General features: G+C 40.5%; 1 protein-coding gene across 1 annotated transcript in view; it reads right to left on the bottom strand.

The window, feature by feature from the left end:
- LOC113047314 (histone-lysine N-methyltransferase ASHH1-like) overlaps positions 1 to 14110 on the bottom strand; it is a 34270-nt gene extending 20160 nt beyond the window's left edge. The window contains exons 1-5 of the mRNA XM_026208675.1: positions 13990 to 14110; positions 13551 to 13749; positions 12760 to 12916; positions 12452 to 12641; positions 10453 to 10545 (exon numbers count right to left, since the gene is read on the bottom strand). Of these exons, the coding sequence (XP_026064460.1) occupies positions 10453 to 10545; positions 12452 to 12641; positions 12760 to 12916; positions 13551 to 13656 (546 nt within the window). The 5' untranslated portion in view covers positions 13657 to 13749; positions 13990 to 14110. The remainder of the gene's footprint in view (positions 1 to 10452; positions 10546 to 12451; positions 12642 to 12759; positions 12917 to 13550; positions 13750 to 13989) is intronic.
- Positions 14111 to 22330: the final 8220 nt, after the last annotated feature.

Raw genomic sequence — 22330 nt, 5'->3', positions numbered from 1 at the left:
GGCATGAAGGGACTTCGCACAGCTCCAGCGATCTGTTGAAGATCTGTGTGAAGATGGGGGCCAGCTGGTCAGCACAGGATTTCAGACAGGCTGGTGTAACACAATCTGGGCCTGGTGCTTTTTTCCTTTTCTGCTTGCGGAAGACCTGGCGCACCGCATCCTCGCTGATCTGAATTGCAGGTGGGGGGGAGAGGGGGGATGCAGGAGGTGAGAATGGTGAGAGTGCTTGATTGGAGAGTTGTTCAGGATGGGTTGCAGGAGCTGTTAATGGTGTGAACGGTAGTTTGGAGAGGCATTCAGGGCTGGTTGCAGGAGTTGTGAAGGGTGTGAATGTTTTTGTGGGGAGGCGTTCAGGGCAGGTGATGGGTGTTCTTTCAAACCTGCAGTAAAACTCGTTCAGATCGTCTGCCAGTCGTTGATTCTCTACGGTGCTGGGGGGTGGTGGTGGTGGTGGTGGGTGGTGGTGGTGGTGGTGGTGGTGGTGGTGTCTTGTAATTGGTGATCTTCTTTAGACTTTTCCACACTGATGCGGAGTCGTTGGAAGTGAACTGAGTCCTTATTTTTTCAGAATAATTCCTCTTTGCCACTTTGATCTCCTTTTCCAATGTGTATTTAGCCTGTTTATACAAGACATTGTCCCCCTTCACGTAAGCATCTTCTTTGGCCTGACGGAGCTGTCTGAGTTTTGCAGTGAACCACGGTTTGTCATTATTGTAAATTAGTTGAGTCTTTGTAGGAATACACATATCCTCACAGAAACTGATATATGATGTTACGGTCTCTGTGAGTTCATCCAGATCGGTGGCAGCAGCTTCAAAAACACTCCAATCAGTGAGGTCAAAACAAGATTGTAAATCCTGCTCTGCTTCATTAGTCCATCTTTTTACAGTCCTTGATACAGGTTTAGCTGATTTTAGTTTCTGCCTGTAGGACGGTATAAGATGAACCAGACAGTGATCAGAACGTCCCAAAGCTGCTCGTGGAACAGAGTGATATGCATCCTTTATTGTGGTGTAACAGTGATCCAATATATTACTGTCTCTTGTGGGACATGTAACATGCTGTCTGTATTTTGGCAGTTCACGGGACAGATTGGCTTTATTAAAGTCCCCGAGAATGATTAAAACAGAGTCCGGGTGTTGTTGTTCTGTCTCTGTGATCTGATCAGCGAGTTTCTGTAAAGCTGAGCTCACATGCGCTTGTGGATGGATGTAAACACTGACCAGAATGAACGAGTGAAACTCCCGCGGCGAATAGAACGGCTTACAGTTAATGAAGAGTGTTTCGAGATTTGAGCAGCACGTCTTCTTTAACACAGTTACATCTGTACACCACCGTTCATTGATGTAAAAGCATGTCCCACCGCCGCGCGATTTCCCAGTGGATTCTGATTCACGATCCGCTCTAAACAGCTGAAATCCCGGCAGATGGAGCGCGCTGTCCGGTATGGTGTCATTCAGTCAGGTTTCCGTGAAACACAGAGCAGCAGAGTGTGTGAAATCCTTATTTGTCCGAGAGAGCAGAAGGAGTTCGTCCGTTTTGTTGGGTAGAGAGCGGAGATTTGCCAGATGGATGCTAGGCAACGGCGTTCGAAATCCGCGCTTCCTGAGTCTGACGAGCGCTCCCGCTCGCTTCCCCCTTCTGCGCGTCCGGAAGCGTTTGATCAGCGCCGCCGCTCCTCCGATAACAACGTTCACTAAAACATCTGAATAATTGAAATCCGGAAAAACATCTTGTGGTGCGTTCTGCCGAATGTTCAGCAGTTCTTCCCTGGTGAAACTGATGGCAGGAATATAACTAAAGACAGGAGAAACTAACAAAAACACAAAAACATATGCGGAGCTCGTCACGGAGGCAGCCATCCTGTATCGGCGCCAGCGATCAACTTAGAGGAGCAGACGTGGTGTGTGTGTTCACGAGGAGAACCGCTCTGAATAAGACTGAAAAAGACTGACACAAGCACAGGCAGAGAAAGAGACAGACACAGACAGAGAAACAGACAGAAAGAGACTGGCACAGGCACAGACAGAGAAAGAGACTGACAGAAAAAAGACTGACACAGACAGAGATAATAAATACACATACCTTAGCTGTGAATCGTGAAGTGCCTTCAGTAGTTACAGAATCCTCAGAGCAGTTCTCTATTGCTGTCATGTTGTCATCATCCTTGCATGGAAGCTATAAGAAAGTTATTTAAAAAATAGCTACAAGTCATCACTTATTAGACAAGGTCCCCACTATGTTAAACCTGTGAAATGTGTGTATTTGGTTCCAATGGGTTTGTATGGCTTTCCTAAGACTACTGGTCCCCACTATGTACATTACACTGGAAATAGTGTGTAAGACTTTCTCAAGTCAATACCAAATATAACAAATTAATAGACAGAAAGAGACTGACACAGGCACAGACAGAGAAAGAGACCGACACAGACAGAGAAAGAGACTGACACAGGCACAGACAAAGAGAAAGAGACTGACACAGACAGAGAAACAGACAGAAAGAGACTGGCACAGACAGAGACTGACACAGGCACAGACAAAGAGAAAGACACAGGCACAGACAAAGAGAAAAAGACTGACACAAGCACAGGCAGAGAAAGAGACAGACACAGACAGAGAAACAGACAGAAAGAGACTGGCACAGGCACAGACAGAGAAAGAGACTGGCACAGACAGAGACGGACACAGGCACAGACAGAGAAAGAGACTGAAACAGACAGAGACTGGCACAGAAAGAGTCTAACACAGAGACACAAACATACAGACAGAGAAAGAAACTGACACAGAGAGACAGACATACATACAGAGAAAAAGACTGACACAGAGATAATAAATACACATACCTCAGCTGTGAATCGTGAAGTGCCTTCAGTAGTTACAGAATTCTCAGAGCAGTTCTCTATTGCTGTCATGTTGTCATCATCCTTGCATGGAGGCTATAATAAAGTTATTAAAAATATAGTTACAAGTCATCACTTATTAGACAAGGTCCCCACTATGCTAAACCTGTGAAATGTGTGTATTTGGTACCAACGGGTTTGTATGGCTTTCCTAAGACTACAGGTCCCCACTATGTACATTACACTGAAAACAGTGTGTAAGACTTTCTCAAGTCAATACCAAATATAACAAATTAATAGACAGACAGAGAAAGAGACTGACACAGACAGAGACAGAGAAAGAGACAGACACAGACAGAGACAAAGAAAGAGACTGACAGAGACAGAGAAAGAGACTGACAGAGACAGAGAAAGAGACTGACACAGACAGAGAAACAGACAGAGAAAGAGACTGGCACAGACAGAGAAAGAGACTGGCACAGACACAGACAGAGAAAGAGACTGGCACAGACACAGACAGAGAAAGAGACTGGCACAGACAGAGAAAGAGACTGACACAGAGACAGAGAAAGAGACTGACACAGACAGAGACAGAGAAAGAGACAGACACAGACACAGACAGAGACAAAGAAAGAGACTGACACAGACAGAGAAACAGACAGAGAAAGAGACTGGCACAGACACAGACAGAGAAAGAGACTGGCACAGACACAGACAGAGAAAGAGACTGGCACAGACACAGACAGAGACAAAGAAAGAGACTGACAGAGACAGAGAAAGAGACTGACACAGACCGAGAAAGAGACTGACACAGACAGAGAAACAAACAGAGAAAGAGACTGGCACAGACACAGACCGAGAAAGAGACTGACACAGACCGAGAAAGAGACTGACACAGACCGAGAAACAAACAGAGAAAGAGACTGGCACAGACACAGACAGAGAAAGAGACTGACACAGACACAGACAGAGAAAGAGACTGGCACAGACACAGACAGAGAAAGAGACTGACACAGAGACAGAGAAAGAGACTGACACAGACAGAGATAATAAATACACATACCTTAGCTGTGAATCGTGAAGTGCCTTCAGTATTTACAGAATCCTCAGAGCAGTTCTCTATTGCTGTCATGTTGTCATCATCCTTGCATGGAGGCTATAAGAAAGTTATTTAAAAAATAGTTACAAGTCATCACTCATTAAACAAGGTCCCCACTATGCTAAACCTGTGAAATGTGTGTATTTGGTTCCAATGGGTTTGTATGGCTTTCCTAAGACTACTGGTCCCCACTATGTACATTACACTGAAAACAGTGTGTAAGACTTTCTCAAGTCAATACCAAATATAACAAATTAATAGACAGACAGAGAAAGAGACTGACACAGACGGAGAAAGACACTGACACAGACAGAGAAAAAGACTGACACGGAGATAATAAATACACATACCTCAGCTGTGAATCGTGAAGTGCCTTCAGTAATTACAGAATCCTCAGAGCAGTTCTCTATAGCTGTCATGTTCTCATCATCCTTCCATGGAGGCTATAAGAAAGTTATTTAAAAAATAGTTACAAGTCATCACTTATTAGACAAGGTCCCCACTATGCTAAACCTGGTTCCAATGGGTTTGTATGGCTTTCCTAAGACTACTGGTCCCCACTATGTACATTACACTGAAAACAGTGTGTAAGACTTTCTCAAGTCAATACCAAATATAACAAATTAATAGACGGACAGAGAAAGAGACTGACACAGGCACAGACAGAGAAAGAGACTGACACAGACAGAGAAAGAGACTGACACAGAGAAAGAGACTGACACAGACAGAGAAAGAGACTGACACAGACAGAGAAAGAGACTGACACAGGCACAGACAGAGAAAGAGACTGACACAGAGAAAGAGACTGACACAGACAGAGAAAGAGACTGACACAGAGAAAGAGAAAGAGACTGACACAGACAGAGAAACAGACAGAAAGAGACTGGCACAGACAGAGACTGACACAGGCACAGACAAAGAGAAAGACACAGGCACAGACAAAGAGAAAAAGACTGACACAAGCACAGGCAGAGAAAGAGACAGACACAGACAGAGAAACAGACAGAAAGAGACTGGCACAGGCACAGACAGAGAAAGAGACTGGCACAGACAGAGACGGACACAGGCACAGACAGAGACTGAAACAGACAGAGACAGGCACAGAAAGAGTCTAACACAGAGACACAAACATACAGACAGAGAAAGAAACTGACACAGAGAGACAGACATACATACAGAGAAAAAGACTGACACAGAGATAATAAATACACATACCTCAGCTGTGAATCGTGAAGTGCCTTCAGTAGTTACAGAATTCTCAGAGCAGTTATCTATTGCTGTCATGTTGTCATCATCCTTGCATGGAGGCTATAATAAAGTTATTAAAAATATAGTTACAAGTCATCACTTATTAGACAAGGTCCCCACTATGCTAAACCTGTGAAATGTGTGTATTTGGTACCAACGGGTTTGTATGGCTTTCCTAAGACTACAGGTCCCCACTATGTACATTACACTGAAAACAGTGTGTAAGACTTTCTCAAGTCAATACCAAATATAACAAATTAATAGACAGACAGAGAAAGAGACTGACACAGACAGAGACAGAGAAAGAGACAGACACAGACAGAGACAAAGAAAGAGACTGACAGAGACAGAGAAAGAGACTGACACAGACCGAGAAAGAGACTGACACAGACAGAGAAACAGACAGAGAAAGAGACTGGCACAGACACAGACAGAGAAAGAGACTGGTACAGACAGAGAAAGAGACTGGCACAGACACAGACAGAGAAAGAGACTGGCACAGACACAGACAGAGAAAGAGACTGACACAGACAGAGAAAGAGACTGGCACAGACACAGACAGAGAAAGAGACTGACACAGAGACAGAGAAAGAGACTGACACAGACAGAGATAATAAATACACATACCTTAGCTGTGAATCGTGAAGTGCCTTCAGTAGTTACAGAATCCTCAGAGCAGTTCTCTATTGCTGTCATGTTGTCATCATCCTTGCATGGAGGCTATAAGAAAGTTATTTAAAAAATAGTTACAAGTCATCACTCATTAAACAAGGTCCCCACTATGCTAAACCTGTGAAATGTGTGTATTTGGTTCCAATGGGTTTGTATGGCTTTCCTAAGACTACTGGTCCCCACTATGTACATTACACTGAAAACAGTGTGTAAGACTTTCTCAAGTCAATACCAAATATAACAAATTAATAGACAGACAGAGAAAGAGACTGACACAGACGGAGAAAGACACTGACACAGACAGAGAAAAAGACTGACACGGAGATAATAAATACACATACCTCAGCTGTGAATCGTGAAGTGCCTTCAGTAATTACAGAATCCTCAGAGCAGTTCTCTATAGCTGTCATGTTCTCATCATCCTTCCATGGAGGCTATAAGAAAGTTATTTAAAAAATAGTTACAAGTCATCACTTATTAGACAAGGTCCCCACTATGCTAAACCTGGTTCCAATGGGTTTGTATGGCTTTCCTAAGACTACTGGTCCCCACTATGTACATTACACTGAAAACAGTGTGTAAGACTTTCTCAAGTCAATACCAAATATAACAAATTAATAGACGGACAGAGAAAGAGACTGACACAGGCACAGACAGAGAAAGAGACTGACACAGACAGAGAAAGAGACTGACACAGAGAAAGAGACTGACACAGACAGAGAAAGAGACTGACACAGACAGAGAAAGAGACTGACACAGGCACAGACAGAGAAAGAGACTGACACAGAGAAAGAGACTGACACAGACAGAGAAAGAGACTGACACAGAGAAAGAGAAAGAGACTGACACAGACAGAGAAACAGACAGAAAGAGACTGGCACAGACAGAGACTGACACAGGCACAGACAAAGAGAAAGACACAGGCACAGACAAAGAGAAAAAGACTGACACAAGCACAGGCAGAGAAAGAGACAGACACAGACAGACAAACAGACAGAAAGAGACTGGCACAGGCACAGACAGAGAAAGAGACTGGCACAGACAGAGACGGACACAGGCACAGACAGAGACTGAAACAGACAGAGACAGGCACAGAAAGAGTCTAACACAGAGACACAAACATACAGACAGAGAAAGAAACTGACACAGAGAGACAGACATACATACAGAGAAAAAGACTGACACAGAGATAATAAATACACATACCTCAGCTGTGAATCGTGAAGTGCCTTCAGTAGTTACAGAATTCTCAGAGCAGTTATCTATTGCTGTCATGTTGTCATCATCCTTGCATGGAGGCTATAATAAAGTTATTAAAAATATAGTTACAAGTCATCACTTATTAGACAAGGTCCCCACTATGCTAAACCTGTGAAATGTGTGTATTTGGTACCAACGGGTTTGTATGGCTTTCCTAAGACTACAGGTCCCCACTATGTACATTACACTGAAAACAGTGTGTAAGACTTTCTCAAGTCAATACCAAATATAACAAATTAATAGACAGACAGAGAAAGAGACTGACACAGACAGAGACAGAGAAAGAGACAGACACAGACAGAGACAAAGAAAGAGACTGACAGAGACAGAGAAAGAGACTGACACAGACCGAGAAAGAGACTGACACAGACAGAGAAACAGACAGAGAAAGAGACTGGCACAGACACAGACAGAGAAAGAGACTGGTACAGACAGAGAAAGAGACTGGCACAGACACAGACAGAGAAAGAGACTGGCACAGACACAGACAGAGAAAGAGACTGGCACAGACAGAGAAAGAGACTGACACAGACCGAGAAAGAGACTGACACAGACAGAGAAACAGACAGAGAAAGAGACTGGCACAGACACAGACAGAGAAAGAGACTGGCACAGACACAGACAGAGAAAGAGACTGGCACAGACACAGACAGAGAAAGAGACTGGCACAGACAGAGAAAGAGACTGACACAGACAGAGATAATAAATACACATACCTTAGCTGTGAATCGTGAAGTGCCTTCAGTAATTACAGAATCCTCAGAGCAGTTCTCTATTGCTGTCATGTTGTCATCATCCTTGCATGGAGGCTATAAGAAAGTTATTTGAAAAATAGTTACAAGTCATCACTTATTAGACAAGGTCCCCACGATGCTAAACCTGTGAAATGTGTGTATTTGGTTCCAATGGGTTTGTATGGCTTTCCTAAGACTACTGGTCTCCACTATGTACATTACACTGAAAACAGTGTGTAAGACTTTCTCAAGTCAATACCAAATATAACAAATTAATAGACAGACAGAGAAAGAGACTGACACAGACAGAGACAGAGAAAGAGACAGACACAGACAGAGACAAAGAAAGAGACTGACAGAGACAGAGAAAGAGACTGACACAGACCGAGAAAGAGACTGACACAGACAGAGAAACAGACAGAGAAAGAGACTGGCACAGACACAGACAGAGAAAGAGACTGGTACAGACAGAGAAAGAGACTGGCACAGACACAGACAGAGAAAGAGACTGGCACAGACACAGACAGAGAAAGAGACTGGCACAGACCGAGAAAGAGACTGACACAGACAGAGAAACAGACAGAGAAAGAGACTGGCACAGACACAGACAGAGAAAGAGACTGGCACAGACACAGACAGAGAAAGAGACTGGCACAGACACAGACAGAGAAAGAGACTGGCACAGACACAGACAGAGAAAGAGACTGGCACAGACAGAGAAAGAGACTGACACAGACAGAGATAATAAATACACATACCTTAGCTGTGAATCGTGAAGTGCCTTCAGTAATTACAGAATCCTCAGAGCAGTTCTCTATTGCTGTCATGTTGTCATCATCCTTGCATGGAGGCTATAAGAAAGTTATTTGAAAAATAGTTACAAGTCATCACTTATTAGACAAGGTCCCCACGATGCTAAACCTGTGAAATGTGTGTATTTGGTTCCAATGGGTTTGTATGGCTTTCCTAAGACTACTGGTCTCCACTATGTACATTACACTGAAAACAGTGTGTAAGACTTTCTCAAGTCAATACCAAATATAACAAATTAATAGACAGACAGAGAAAGAGACTGACACAGACAGAGAAAGACACTGGCACAGACAGAGAAAGAGACTGGCACAAACAGATAGAGAGACAGAGACTGACACAGGCAGATAAAGAGACTGACACAGACAGAGATAGAGACTGACACAGACAGAGATAGAGACTGACACAGACAGAGATAATAAATACACATACCTCAGCTGTGAATCGTGAAATGCCTTCAGTAGTTACAGAATCATCAGAGCAGTTCTCTATTGCTGTCATGTTGTCATCATCCTTGCATGGAGGCTATAAGAAAGTTATTTAAAAATATAGTTACAAGTCATCACTCATTAAACAAGGTCCCCACTATGCTTAACCTGTGAAATGTGTGTATTTGGTACCAATGGGTTTTTTATGGCTTTCCTAAGACTACTGGTCCCCGCTATGTACATTACACTGGAAATAGTGTGTAAGACTTTCTCAAGTCAATACCAAATATAACAAATTAATAGACAGACAGAGAAAGAGACTGACACAGACGGAGAAAGACACTGACACAGACAGAGAAAAAGACTGACACGGAGATAATAAATACACATACCTCAGCTGTGAATCGTGAAGTGCCTTCAGTAATTACAGAATCCTCAGAGCAGTTCTCTATAGCTGTCATGTTGTCATCATCCTTGCATGGAGGCTATAAGAAAGTTATTTAAAAAATAGTTACAAGTCATCACTTATTAGACAAGGTCCCCACTATGCTAAACCTGGTTCCAATGGGTTTGTATGGCTTTCCTAAGACTACTGGTCCCCACTATGTACATTACACTGAAAACAGTGTGTAAGACTTTCTCAAGTCAATACCAAATATAACAAATTAATAGACGGACAGAGAAAGAGACTGACACAGGCACAGACAGAGAAAGAGACTGACACAGACAGAGAAAGAGACTGACACAGACAGAGAAAGAGACTGACACAGAGAAAGAGACTGACACAGAGAAAGAGACTGACACAGAGAAAGAGACTGACACAGACAGAGAAAGAGACTGACACAGGCACAGACAGAGAAAGAGACTGACACAGACAGAGAAAGAGACTGACACAGACAGAGAAAGAGACTGACACAGGCACAGACAGAGAAAGAGACTGACACAGGCACAGACAGAGAAAGAGACTGACACAGGCACAGACAGAGAAAGAGACTGACACAGAGAAAGAGACTGACACAGACAGAGAAAGAGACTGACACAGAGAAAGAGACTGACACAGGCACAGACAAAGAGAAAGAGACTGACACAGAGAAAGAGACTGACACAGACAGAGAAAGAGACTGACACAGACAGAGAAAGAGACTGACACAGACAGAGAAAGAGACTGACACAGGCACAGACAAAGAGAAAGAGACTGACACAGACAGAGAAAGAGACTGACACAGAGAAAGAGACTGACACAGGCAGACAAAGAGAAAGAGACTGACACAGACAGACAAAGAGACTGACACAGGCAGATAAAGAGACTGACACAGACAGATAAAGAGACTGACACAGACAGAGATAATAAATACACATACCTCAGCTGTGAATCGTGAAATGCCTTCAGTAGTTACAGAATCCTCAGAGCAGTTCTCTATTGCTGTCATGTTGTCATCATCCTTGCATGGAGGCTATAATAAAGTTATTTAAAATATAGTTACAAGTCATCACTTATTAGACATGGTCCCCACTATGCTAAACCTATGAAATGTGTGTATTTGGTACCAACGGGTTTGTATGGCTTTCCTAAGACTACTGGTCCCCACTATGTACATTACACTGGAAATAGTGTGTAAGACTTTCTCAAGTCAATACCAAATATAACAAATTAATAGACAGACAAATGGACGGACAACAACAAAAGAAAATAAAAGATAGACTGATAGACAGAATGGCATACAGAAGGGGTGTCATGATTCCATGATTCCATTAAGGAGTACTATATTTAAAAAATGTATGATTACTATTTTAACTGTAGATTAACCCAGATGAGAATCCATGAAACGCATTAATCCTCTTCCTAAGGCTGCACTATGCATTTCAACCATTTCAAACTCTTACTTTAGCAAAGTGTTATTGTGGACTAAAGCGGTTTCATAAACGACAATTTAACTCACACAGTCTCACTAATTTGAGCCAGGCTCAATGAGTGAGGATAATTTGATGTGCACACTTATGCTACACTTATTAAATGTTAGTAGTCATGCGAATATCCATTTTCCCGTCAGAAAGGGGTGAGGTTTACGTGAATAAAGGAGCGGTGCGTGCGGACAACGTTGCCTGTGTGTGTGTGTATGTATATATATATATATATATATATAAAATCTCAGTATTTTAACTTAAGCGCTGCAACAATGACTATTAAAGGACTTTGGCTGCAAGCCCTACATACAGCACCGAACATGTACTCGCAAAACAAGTACTTTAAAGAAATTCCTTATCTTATTTCTGTTACTATAGGCTTAAACCTCGTCTGTGAAACTGGGGGATAAATAAATGTACTTCAAGGGATACTCCACCCCAAAAAGAACATTTAGTAGTTAATCAATTACCCCCATGCCATTCTAGACTTATAAAAGCTTTGTTCTTCTTTGGAACAAAATTTAAGACATTTTAGAGGAAATCCTTGTCACTTCCTAGCATTCAGATTGAACTACTGATGGCAGATGGAGTACTCTGACAATGTCTTTCAAACTTTTCTGGACCGTGATGCTGTTATTTACCAGGCAGTCCATGGGACAGTCACAAGGCTCCTAGATTTATTATAAAATATATCTTAAATTGTGTTCTGAAGATGAACAAAGCTTTTAAAGGTTTGGAACGACATGGTACCAATGGTAATGACAAAATTTTCATTTTGAGGAGTATCCCTTTAAGTTAGGAGTATATATTTTTTAAATATTACATTATGTATTTTAACATTTTTGTTCAATAAAACCATTTAACCCTCTGGAGTCGATTAACGCGGATACGCGTTATGAATCATTTTTTCCTGATAACCCCGAAAAGAACTTAAATTACACTTTCAGTTTTAATCATACAGATAAGAGCAACACATCATTCTAATCTTTAAAGGGTCTATTTTTTTTGGCTACAGACATAATAACAACAAACCTTTGTGAACTTATAAAATAAAGATAACAAACAAGGTGTGCTTGCTTTGAATCAAAATTATTATTGCCTCATTGCTATTATATATGTATTTTAAGCCATTGTAAAGGCTTTTATTCCCTTAGATAAATTTGTATTACCAAAAAAAGAAAAAGTTATTTATTTGACGTTTCCATGCGGGTATGACATTGTTGACAGGTGATGCAATGACACCGCTACACCGGTAAAAATAGCTGATTTCTTTGGTTTCAAACATTCTTGGAAACATTTGGGATAATGTATGGAGGTCAAAAAAAAATATAGCATTGTTATAGTAATTTATTTATATATTTTAATCTAAAAAAAAGGCACATACTGGGTCTTTAATTAAAAACTTTCCATTTCCTCTACTGTACAAATTATGTAAGTAGTCAAATTTTGCCAAACCTTTCTCCAAGGCCAGTGACTTCCTCCATAGTCATATGTGAGTTCCTCTCCAGGAATGATATCTCTTGCAGCGAATAGGCACAAACAGGGTTTTCCCTCAACGATAATCCTTTTCATTGTACAATTTGGGTTTATGTGATCATCATTTATAAGGCGGCCAAGGGTGCCATCCTCATGAGTTGCATCAATGCTTCAGGAAAAAAACAAATGTATAATTTAACCTAACAAACTACAAATTTTAATTTTTTCTTTACTGTAAATTTTTAATGTATTCGTTAAACAAAAAAACAAAAACAAAAAACAAATACCTCCATTTCTTGTTCTGCCAGATGAAGTCAAACATAAAAAAAGTGTCTTGATTGGCCTCTCTTCTTTGTTCGGCTTCAATTAAGCTAATCATTTCTCCCCTATATTCGACAACAAAATCTCCTTTAATAAAAGGAATTAAGGCAAAGACTCCACGACCTGAAAAAAGGTGGGGGGAGGGGGGTAAATACAATTGTTAATAAAATTCATTGTAGACATGTAACTAATATGTTGATGGTTAGCCAACTGTAAACAACTTTTATGCTTTGTATTAGTTTAACCAATGTATTCAACATTCTTTCATAGCTCATGCGTATTTCTTTCATTAATTTACATATACTATCACAAAGAGCAATTTAAAACTGCTAAAACAAACAACACTAACATTATCCTTTATATCCCAATGGACCCAGATCCCATAAAATAATCATGGTTACTTATTTAGTATTTTTGAACCACTTAAATCATATTTAAAACGTATGTGACTCACACATAACGTTACCAATTCAGAAACCCAGTGCTGCTAGCAATACCTAGGCCTTACTATACAGTACTATAGGCTCTTTGCTATATAGTGGAAGCAAAAATAAGAAATCTTTCGCTGCCTTGTTTATTCGTGGCCAGGAATTCCTATTTTATTCCCTGGTGTTAGCAGTTTCATAATTAATTCGTGGAAGACATCCAATTCATAGCCATGAGAAGTTATATATTTATATTTCCCGCGTCATGTGGGGAGCGCCGTAGTGCTAATCACAATCAGTCACAACAACATCGAAGTGATTTACAAACCTACCTTTATAATCGTTTATGTGTTTGGCCTCCAGTGCGTCGGTCTTGTCGATGCAACGGAGAACATGATCTTCCGCTTCTTTTAACGGTTTTATTCTTCTCCGTTTCATTTCAACAGGCCGTCTCACGTTGCTCCTCGGGTTCCAGTAATTGAGAGAGGTCACGCGGTCTCACAATCTCCCGCCACACCGCAGTTTATAACACTTTACAATATGCAGTAACACGCACAAGTAAACACTTTAAATTGTATAACAGCATTAAATTTAAGTTAAGCAATAATTCATTCGCCTTATTCAAAGATTATGATTCTGATAAAAACTTTAACGTTAATTAATTAATCTCATTAAAAAACTCCATCACATAAACATTCTTAAAAATAATTCGAATTTGTGATGTATATTTATTGAATTATGTAATATAATATTTACAAGTAGGTTAATTACCTGAAAGAATGTACTTTCCCCGTTGACAGACACTGTTTAAAGTTGTTTTTGTCGTTTAATTAAGCGACTTTGGCATGAGCGGTTTAAAAAATGTGTACCTTCATATATTACGTCACATGTGTGTATAAAGGTGCAGTTCCGCGACCTGGCTACAGGGGCGCTGTAGAGCAGCGCGGCCCCACACACTCACACACAGAAATCCGGTTTTTGTTCATGGAGGGGATCAAGAAAAAAACTGCACTAGTCATATCAGCACCGCCTCCTGAGCCGATTAAAAGCAAAACATTGTGGGGACCGGGGATTTGGTCCCCACTATGTTTTCGGTCCCCACTATGTGAGTGTGCTAACGTGTTGTGGACCCCACTATGTAATATAAACAAACACACACACACACACACACACACACACACACACACACACACACACACACACACACACACACACACACACACACACACACATTTAGCTATCTAAATGGGGAAGTTACATATACTTCTATTGGGGAAGAAATGTTATTATTATCATTGATATTATTTCCTTCACTCTACTAAAGAATGTTCTCTGAGTGCTTCATCAGTATGCTTGAGTTATTTTTATGTGGTAAAACAACAACAGGAAATGTATGAAATGTGTGTGTGCAAAACAAGTTTGAGACAAAAAAATATATATTTTAGAGACATTATTACATCCTAGCTTCTAAGTTGATTTGCATTAAATACATAAAACTGCATCGAGGAGACATAGTTGGATACCTTAAATGGACACATATGTTGAATATGCATTATGATTGGATGAGATAGAAGCATCCTGGTTTGATTAGGATATAAATACTGTCAGAGTGTTATTCTGGGTTGCACTTTGCAGCCAACCTGTATGACTGTTCACCTTTCTTGCAAAAAAATAAAATAAAAACTTTGAAGACTTTGTCACTGTTCCTTGAATTGGGTAAAACTGCAACAACTCTATTGTTTTTACATAATATAATTATACATTTATTTGTAATAACCACAGTAAAGGGAATTTTACATTTTATAATTTGTTTTTCTTGAGTTTTTGTTTAGATGTAAAAATGAAAAAGGTAATGTATTATTTTCTTTTTTTCCCTTATACTTTTTTTGCATCTGTTCTTATTTATAATAACAAAGATAAAATAAAAAATAACTATGTTGTGATAATATAGTAATTATTATAAAGAGAAGAACTCGTCCTTCGGATGAGATGTTAAACCTAGGTCCTGTCTCTCTGTGGTCAGTAAAAATGTGACCTCTGCATCCTGGCTAAATTCACCCATTGGCCTCTGACCATCATGGCCTCCTAACAGTCCCCATATCTGCTGATTGGCTTTATCACTCTGTCTCCTCTCCATCAGTAAGCTGGTGTGTGGTGGGCATTCTGGCGCAATATGGCTGCCGTCGCATCATCCAGGTGGATGCTGCACACTGGTGGTGGATGAGGAGATACCCCCTGACAAATGTAAAGCGCTTTGAGTGCCTGTAAAATAAGATGCAATGTTAGGGTTTTCCTCAAAATTGACTTTGCTGACTATCCATTTCAAACAGGTGTAACTCATATATGTTTCATCTGATAACAAAAAATTATACATCATTCTGAAAATATTCTAATGGAGGACATGAACATAGAAATAACACATTTTTGTCATTGCCAGCACAGGTGTGTGTGTGTGTGGGGGGGTATCTCCTCATCCACCACCAGTGTGCAGCATCCACCTGGATGATGCGACGGCAGCCATATTGCGCCAGAACGCCCACCACACACCAGCTTACTGATGGAGAGGAGACAGAGTGATGAAGCCAATCAGCAGATATGAGGACTGTTAGGAGGCCATGATGGTCAGAGGCCAATGGGCGAATTTAGCCAATTTAGCCAGGATGCCGAGGTGTGTGTGTGTGTATGTATTTGTGTATATATATATACATATATACATATATATTGAAATAGATACAGCAATTGCTTCAGCTGTGGACTGGAATGGCGGAATTTGAAAAATACATATTGCACACAAAACTGAAAGGCTATACCGGATGAACCTGTATATTGCCCAGCACTACACTCCTTGAATCAGTGCCTTGTTCATTGGGAATATTTTGTGTTTACCTGCCCATCCCAACTTATTCTTACCTGCCACTAAGCAGTCATCTTTTGAGTGGATTGGTGTCAGATGTAAAGGTCAGTATGAGCTAAATTTTAAAGCTTTGCTTTTAAGACTCAATTTGTTTCCAACTTGATTTGTCAAAATGCACATATATAGCTATTATATTTTTGTAAAAAAAAAAATTTTAATGTATAGTGTGATGACCATCCCGAGCTTACATCAGCGTTGCCATGAAAATTTACGAGTAACACCTGCACGGGCTTATCACGGGCTGATCGGTCACAGCTAGAAGTCATCAGCCATCAGGCCAGATAAGCCTCATTAGGCCCGATAGTGTTTTACCCATACTCTCCATGAAGCTGAGATCTAACTTGTTCTCTCCCCTTGCATTCCAGAAACTAGCGTGTGACCAGTCAACCCAAACAAGAGTGCCTCAAAGACACGCCGCCACTGGAACACACTCTCAGAGAAGCACCTGCTCACCTCAGCACCTACTCCACTCACTTGGACACTCTGGGGTATTTATTCGAGCTCTCTTTGTTGTGTGTTCATTCCACCCAGTTACACTGGTGATTACACTGGTAATTTTCTGTTAAAAAATAACTCCCACTGTGTCTGTTGTTTGCTCCTCCTACTACCTCCTCCTGTACCATTACCTTTATCATTTTTGAGACTTGAGACACTGCCAATGGTAAATCCCGCTAATTAATCATGGTTTGGAAAGGCACATGCCTGTCTATATTAGATCTCTCAGCTGACAACGCCTATCAGAGAAAAAGCTACATATGGAAGGTTTCCAAGACCACAGGGGCCTCCATAATTTATAAATGCTTACCACTTGGGAGAGAGAGGGATGTGTGGAGTTAATGCAATTAGGAAATGCTGCTCTAGTATGGGTTTTGTGATCTGAAATCACCATGGTCACTACAAAGATAAAACAGGATTCTAGAATAACGACGCTTCTGTAATGTGACTCTTGGATTTGTGTCAGTGTGTCATTTCAGTTTATTTTCTTTTTTCTTTTCTTTTTACCAGAATTAATAAAATACTGTTTTTGCTTTGTCTCATGACATATTTGGTGCATATTGATTGAATTTAAATAAGTGCTACAATTTAACTAATTGAAAGAGTTTGAAGGGATGACTACACTGTGTAATGTACAGTATACTAGTTCTGTGTGTGTAGATGTTTAATATCAGTGGCAAAGGTTAAACATGATTCGAACCTCTAGAGTAGCTGTCTTGCTATATCCAGAGCCACCATGTCCCTCTCAAGATTCTATAAAATCAAGCTGCAGAGACCAGCTCGTCATAGAGAGGACAAGCTTGCCCCCATCAGATCCCTGTGGGAAATGTGGACGCATCACTTTCCCCTCCTATTCAACCCTGGCAAAGATGTCACAGTGGATGACCAGCTTGTGCCATTCAAAGAGCGATGCAGCTTTCGGCAGTACATGACAGAAAAAAAAGCCAAATATCGACAAAAAATTTGGGTCAAAGTCACCTTTATTTATGTAGTGCTTTAAACAAAATACATTGCGTCAAAGCAACTGAACAACATTCATTTGGAAAACAGTGTCTCAATAATGCAAAAAGTTAAAGGCAGTTCATCAATGAATTCAGTGATGTCATCTCTGTTCAGTTAAATAGTGTCTGTGCATTTATTTGCAATCAAGTCAACGATATCGCTGAAGATGAAGTGACCCCAACTAACTGTGCGTTCACAACGCCGGCGTCGAGAGCGTCAAAAATCGCTCTTGCCGCTCTGCTCACGACGCTGCAGAAAGATTTGTGAGCGCTCAGACGCTCTGACGTAGATCGAATGCTTATTTTGTATTTAAAGTGGCTGCAAAGCAAACAAGCTTGTTGATCTCGTGAAGACTAACCACAAGGAGGGGAACGTTATAAGTTAACCTCATTAAATATTGTTGTGGACGAAATATTGAGATTGAAATATTGACGCCGACGGTGTGAACGCACAGTAAGCAAGCCAGAGGCGACAGCGGCAAGGAACCGAAACTCCATCGGTGACAGAATGGAGAAAAAAACCTTGGGAGAAACCAGGCTCAGTTGGGGTCAGTTCTCCTCTGACCAGACGAAACCAGTAGTTCAATTCCAGACTGCAGCAAAGTCAGATTGTGCAGAAGAATCATCTGTTTCCTGTGGTCTTGTCCTGGTGCTCCTCTGAGACAAGGTCTTTACAGGGGATCTGTATCTGGGGCTCTAGTTGTCCTGGTCTCCGCTGTCTTTCAGGGCTGTAGAGGTCCTTTCTAGGTGCTGATCCACCATCTGGTCTGGATACGTACTGGATCCGGGTGACTGCAGTGATCCTCTGATCTGGATACAGACTGGATCTGGTGGCTACGGTGACCTCGGAATAGGAGAGAAACAGACAAATATTAGCGTAGATGCCATTCTTCTAATGATGTAGCAAGTACATAGGGTGTTATGGGAAGTGTTCCCGGTTCCGGTTTACCTAATTAATGCTGTCTAAAAATCCTATAATAATGGATTTGGATATTAAAAGCATATTACCAGTCACACCCCATTTTTGGCATGGAGACAGAAATGGACATACGCAAAATAAAAAAGTTTTTGCTCATGATTCTTTCTGGCTAGATACATAATCAACATTTGTCCACAAAGCTGACACTTCAAAGTTTACGCACGTCTGTCGGGAGGCCATGTAAGCGAAAGACGTGATCTACGACGGTCAACGCTGTCTCATTGGCGAAACTATCATGTTGCCTTGGGAGGACAGTAATACAATCTAATATGATATGGGACCAGGGTCTCGAACAGACCGGCAGTGGTTGGAGTTACCCATCAGGGGGTTGATTGGAAGTCTTACCAGTGGTACAAAACTGTGGACATCACAAGCCATAAGTGGCCACTAGAATCGTTGCTTGACCAAAAATGTTGTACAGTTATCTCCTGGATGACAAACCACATTGGAACAATGCCCCCACTGGACCATAATCCCTCCGGCACAAATAACCAATTTGGTCAGCACACGGGCGGAGGGGTTACCTATTCTAAGGCCATCTTGACCTTCGATTAAATCTCTCATGTGAGCAACCTGTCCTCTAACTAATATGCTCGTATAGGTCGTTTGTCCAAATCCCTGAAATACGACCCATCAGAGCGTATACTACAATTGCGCCCCTATCGGCAAAAGGTTCTTTTATATATTAATCTTTTGTACTCTTTTATTTGCACTCTGATTTGCATTTCGTGTAGCTCAGTTGGTAGGTTATTGCATTATACCTTGATATGTAATCATGCTATCATGGGTTCGATCCCAGGGAACGGATGTGCACTTAAATTTATATGCTCAATAAATCATAGTTTAGCATGATTTCTGTGAGGGTTAGGTTTAGGGGTGGGGTTAGGTGTGGTCATTCGAACGAATAACCACCTAGTAAAATATGTAGGAAATACTGTGAGATTGGTGTAAAAAGACCACACATTACATTTAAATAAACGTGTGGTTTGATTGGTAATGACGTTATACATCATTTCATAACACAGAGGTCAGTTAATTCTCAGCACATAGAGACTTTTTCACCTAGAAATCACACTATAGAGACTGTGTCTGTTCCCTGAACTAGAAAATACAAAAAACGCCCAAACCAAGTTAAGGTTAACAATTTAATTGAGGTTCAACAAATAAAAAATAAATGCAATATGGATAAACAAATGATAAAGCTTGGCTTATTGAATATCAGACAAATTTCTACGAAAACACTTTTTGTAAATAATATGATCACTGATCATAATCTAGATGTGCTCTGTTTGACAGAGTTTAAATGAGTCCACCCCCCAAGATTACTGTTATAAACACGAGCCACGTCTAAAAGGCAAAGGGGGAGGAGTTGCTGCAATTGATAACAATGTTTTCAGGATTTCTCTGAGGGCAGGCTTCAAGTATAACTCATTTGAAGTAATGGTGCTACATATAACATATATCCAGAGAAACAAATGTTAATGATAAATCCCCTGTTATGTTTGTACTGGCTACTGTATACAGGCCACCAGGCCACCATACAGACTTTATTAAAGAGTTTGGTGATTTTACATCCGAGTTAGTTCTGGCTGCAGATAAAGTTTTAATAGTTGGTGATTTTAATATCCATGTTGATAATGAAAAGGATGCATTGGGATCAGCATTTATAGACATTCTGTCATTCTGTCACACTGTCACATGGAATTGATGTTGATAGTGTTGAAATTATTCAGCCAAGTGATGATATCTCAGATCATTATTTAGTTCTGTGCAAACTTCATATAGCCAAAATTGTAAATTCTACTTCTTGTTATGGAAGTATCGAAAAACCATCACTTCTACCACAAAAGACTGCTTTTTAAGTTATCTTCCTGATGTATCCAAATTCCTTAGCATATCCAATACCTCAAAACAACTTGATGATGTAACAGAAACTATGGACTCTCTCTTTTCTAGCACTTTAAATACAGTTGCTCCTTTACGCTTAAGGAAGGTTAAGGAAAACAGTTTGACACCATGGTATAATGAGCATACTCGCACCCTAAAGAGAGCAGCCCGAAAAATGGAGCGCAGCTGGAGGAAAACAAAACTAGAGGTATTTCGTATTGCTTGGCGGGAAAGTAACATATCCTACATTAAAAACTGCTAGATCTGATTACTTTTCTTCTCTTTTAGAAGAAAACAAACACAACCCCAGGTATTTATTCAATACAGTGGCTAAATTAACGAAAAAGAAAACCTCAACAAGTGTTGACATTTCCCAACACCACAGCAGTAATGACTTTATGAACTACTTTACTTCTAAAATCGATACTATTAGAGATAAAATTGCAACCATTCAGCCGTCAGCTACAGTATCACATCAGACAGTGCACTATAGACCCCCCTGAGGAACAGTTCCACTCATTCTCTACTATAGGAGAGGAAGAATTGTATAAACTTGTTAAATCATCTAAACCAACAACATGTATGTTAGACCCTATACCATCTAAGCTCCTAAAAGAGGTGCTTCCAGAAGTCATAGATCCTCATCTGACTATTATTAATTCCTCATTGTCATTAGGATATGTCCCCAAAAACTTCAAACTGGCTGTTATTAAGCCTCTCATCAAAAAACCACAACTTGACCCCAAAGAACTAGTTAATTATAGACCAATCTCGAATCTCCCTTTTCTGTCCAAGATACTAGAAAAGGTGGTATCCTCACAATTATATTCCTTCTTAGAGAAAAATGGTATATGTGAGGATTTCCAGTCAGGATTTAGACCATATCATAGTTCTGAGACTGCTCTCCTTAGAGTTACAAATGATCTGCTCTTATCATCTGACATTGGGTGTATCTCTCTATTAGTTTTATTGGATCTTAGTGCTGCGTTTGACACAATTGACCACAGCATTCTTTTGCATAGACTTGAACACTTTGTTGGCATCAATGGAAGTGCATTAGCATGGTTTAAATCGTACTTATATGACCGCCATTAGTTTGTAGCAGTGAATGAAGATGTATCATATCGATCACAAGTGCAGTATGGAGTACCTCAAGGCTCAGTACTAGGGCCGTTACTCTTCACGCTTTATATGTTACCCTTGGGAGATATCATCAGGAAACATGGTGTTAGCTTTCACTGTTTTGCTGATGATACTCAGCTCTGTAATTCTTCGCAGCCTGGTGAAACACACCAATTTGAAAAACTAATGGAATGCATAGTCGATATAAAAAACTGGATGACAAGTAATTTCTTACTGCTAAATACAGAAAAAACAGAGGTGATAATTATAGGACCTAAAAACTCTGCTTGTAATAACCTAGAACACTGTCTAAGGCTGCTCTGTCAATTCATCGTCATCAGTTAGGAATCTAGGTGTGCTATTTGATCACAATCTTTCCTTAGAAAGCCACGTTTCTGTTGGAAATGTTAATCCATGCATTTATGACCTCAAGGTTAGATTATTGTAATGCTTTATTGGGTGGTTGTTCTGCACGCTTAGTAAACAAACTACAGCTAGTCCAAAATGCAGCAGCAAGAGTTCTTACTAGAACCAGGAAGTATGACCATATTAGCCCGGTCCTGTCAACACTGCACTGGCTCCCTATCAAACATCTTATAGATTTTAAAATATTGCTTATTACTTATAAAGCCCTGAATGGGTTAGCAACTCAGTATTTGAATGAGCTCCTCTACGTCCGCTACGTTCTCAAAACTCAGGCAATTTGATAGTAAC

Source organism: Carassius auratus, chromosome 28 (assembly GCF_003368295.1).
Source record: "Carassius auratus strain Wakin chromosome 28, ASM336829v1, whole genome shotgun sequence".
NCBI lineage: Eukaryota > Metazoa > Chordata > Actinopteri > Cypriniformes > Cyprinidae > Carassius > Carassius auratus.
Note: the sequence above shows the minus strand (reverse complement) of the source record. Positions and strands in the feature narration are given on the sequence as shown.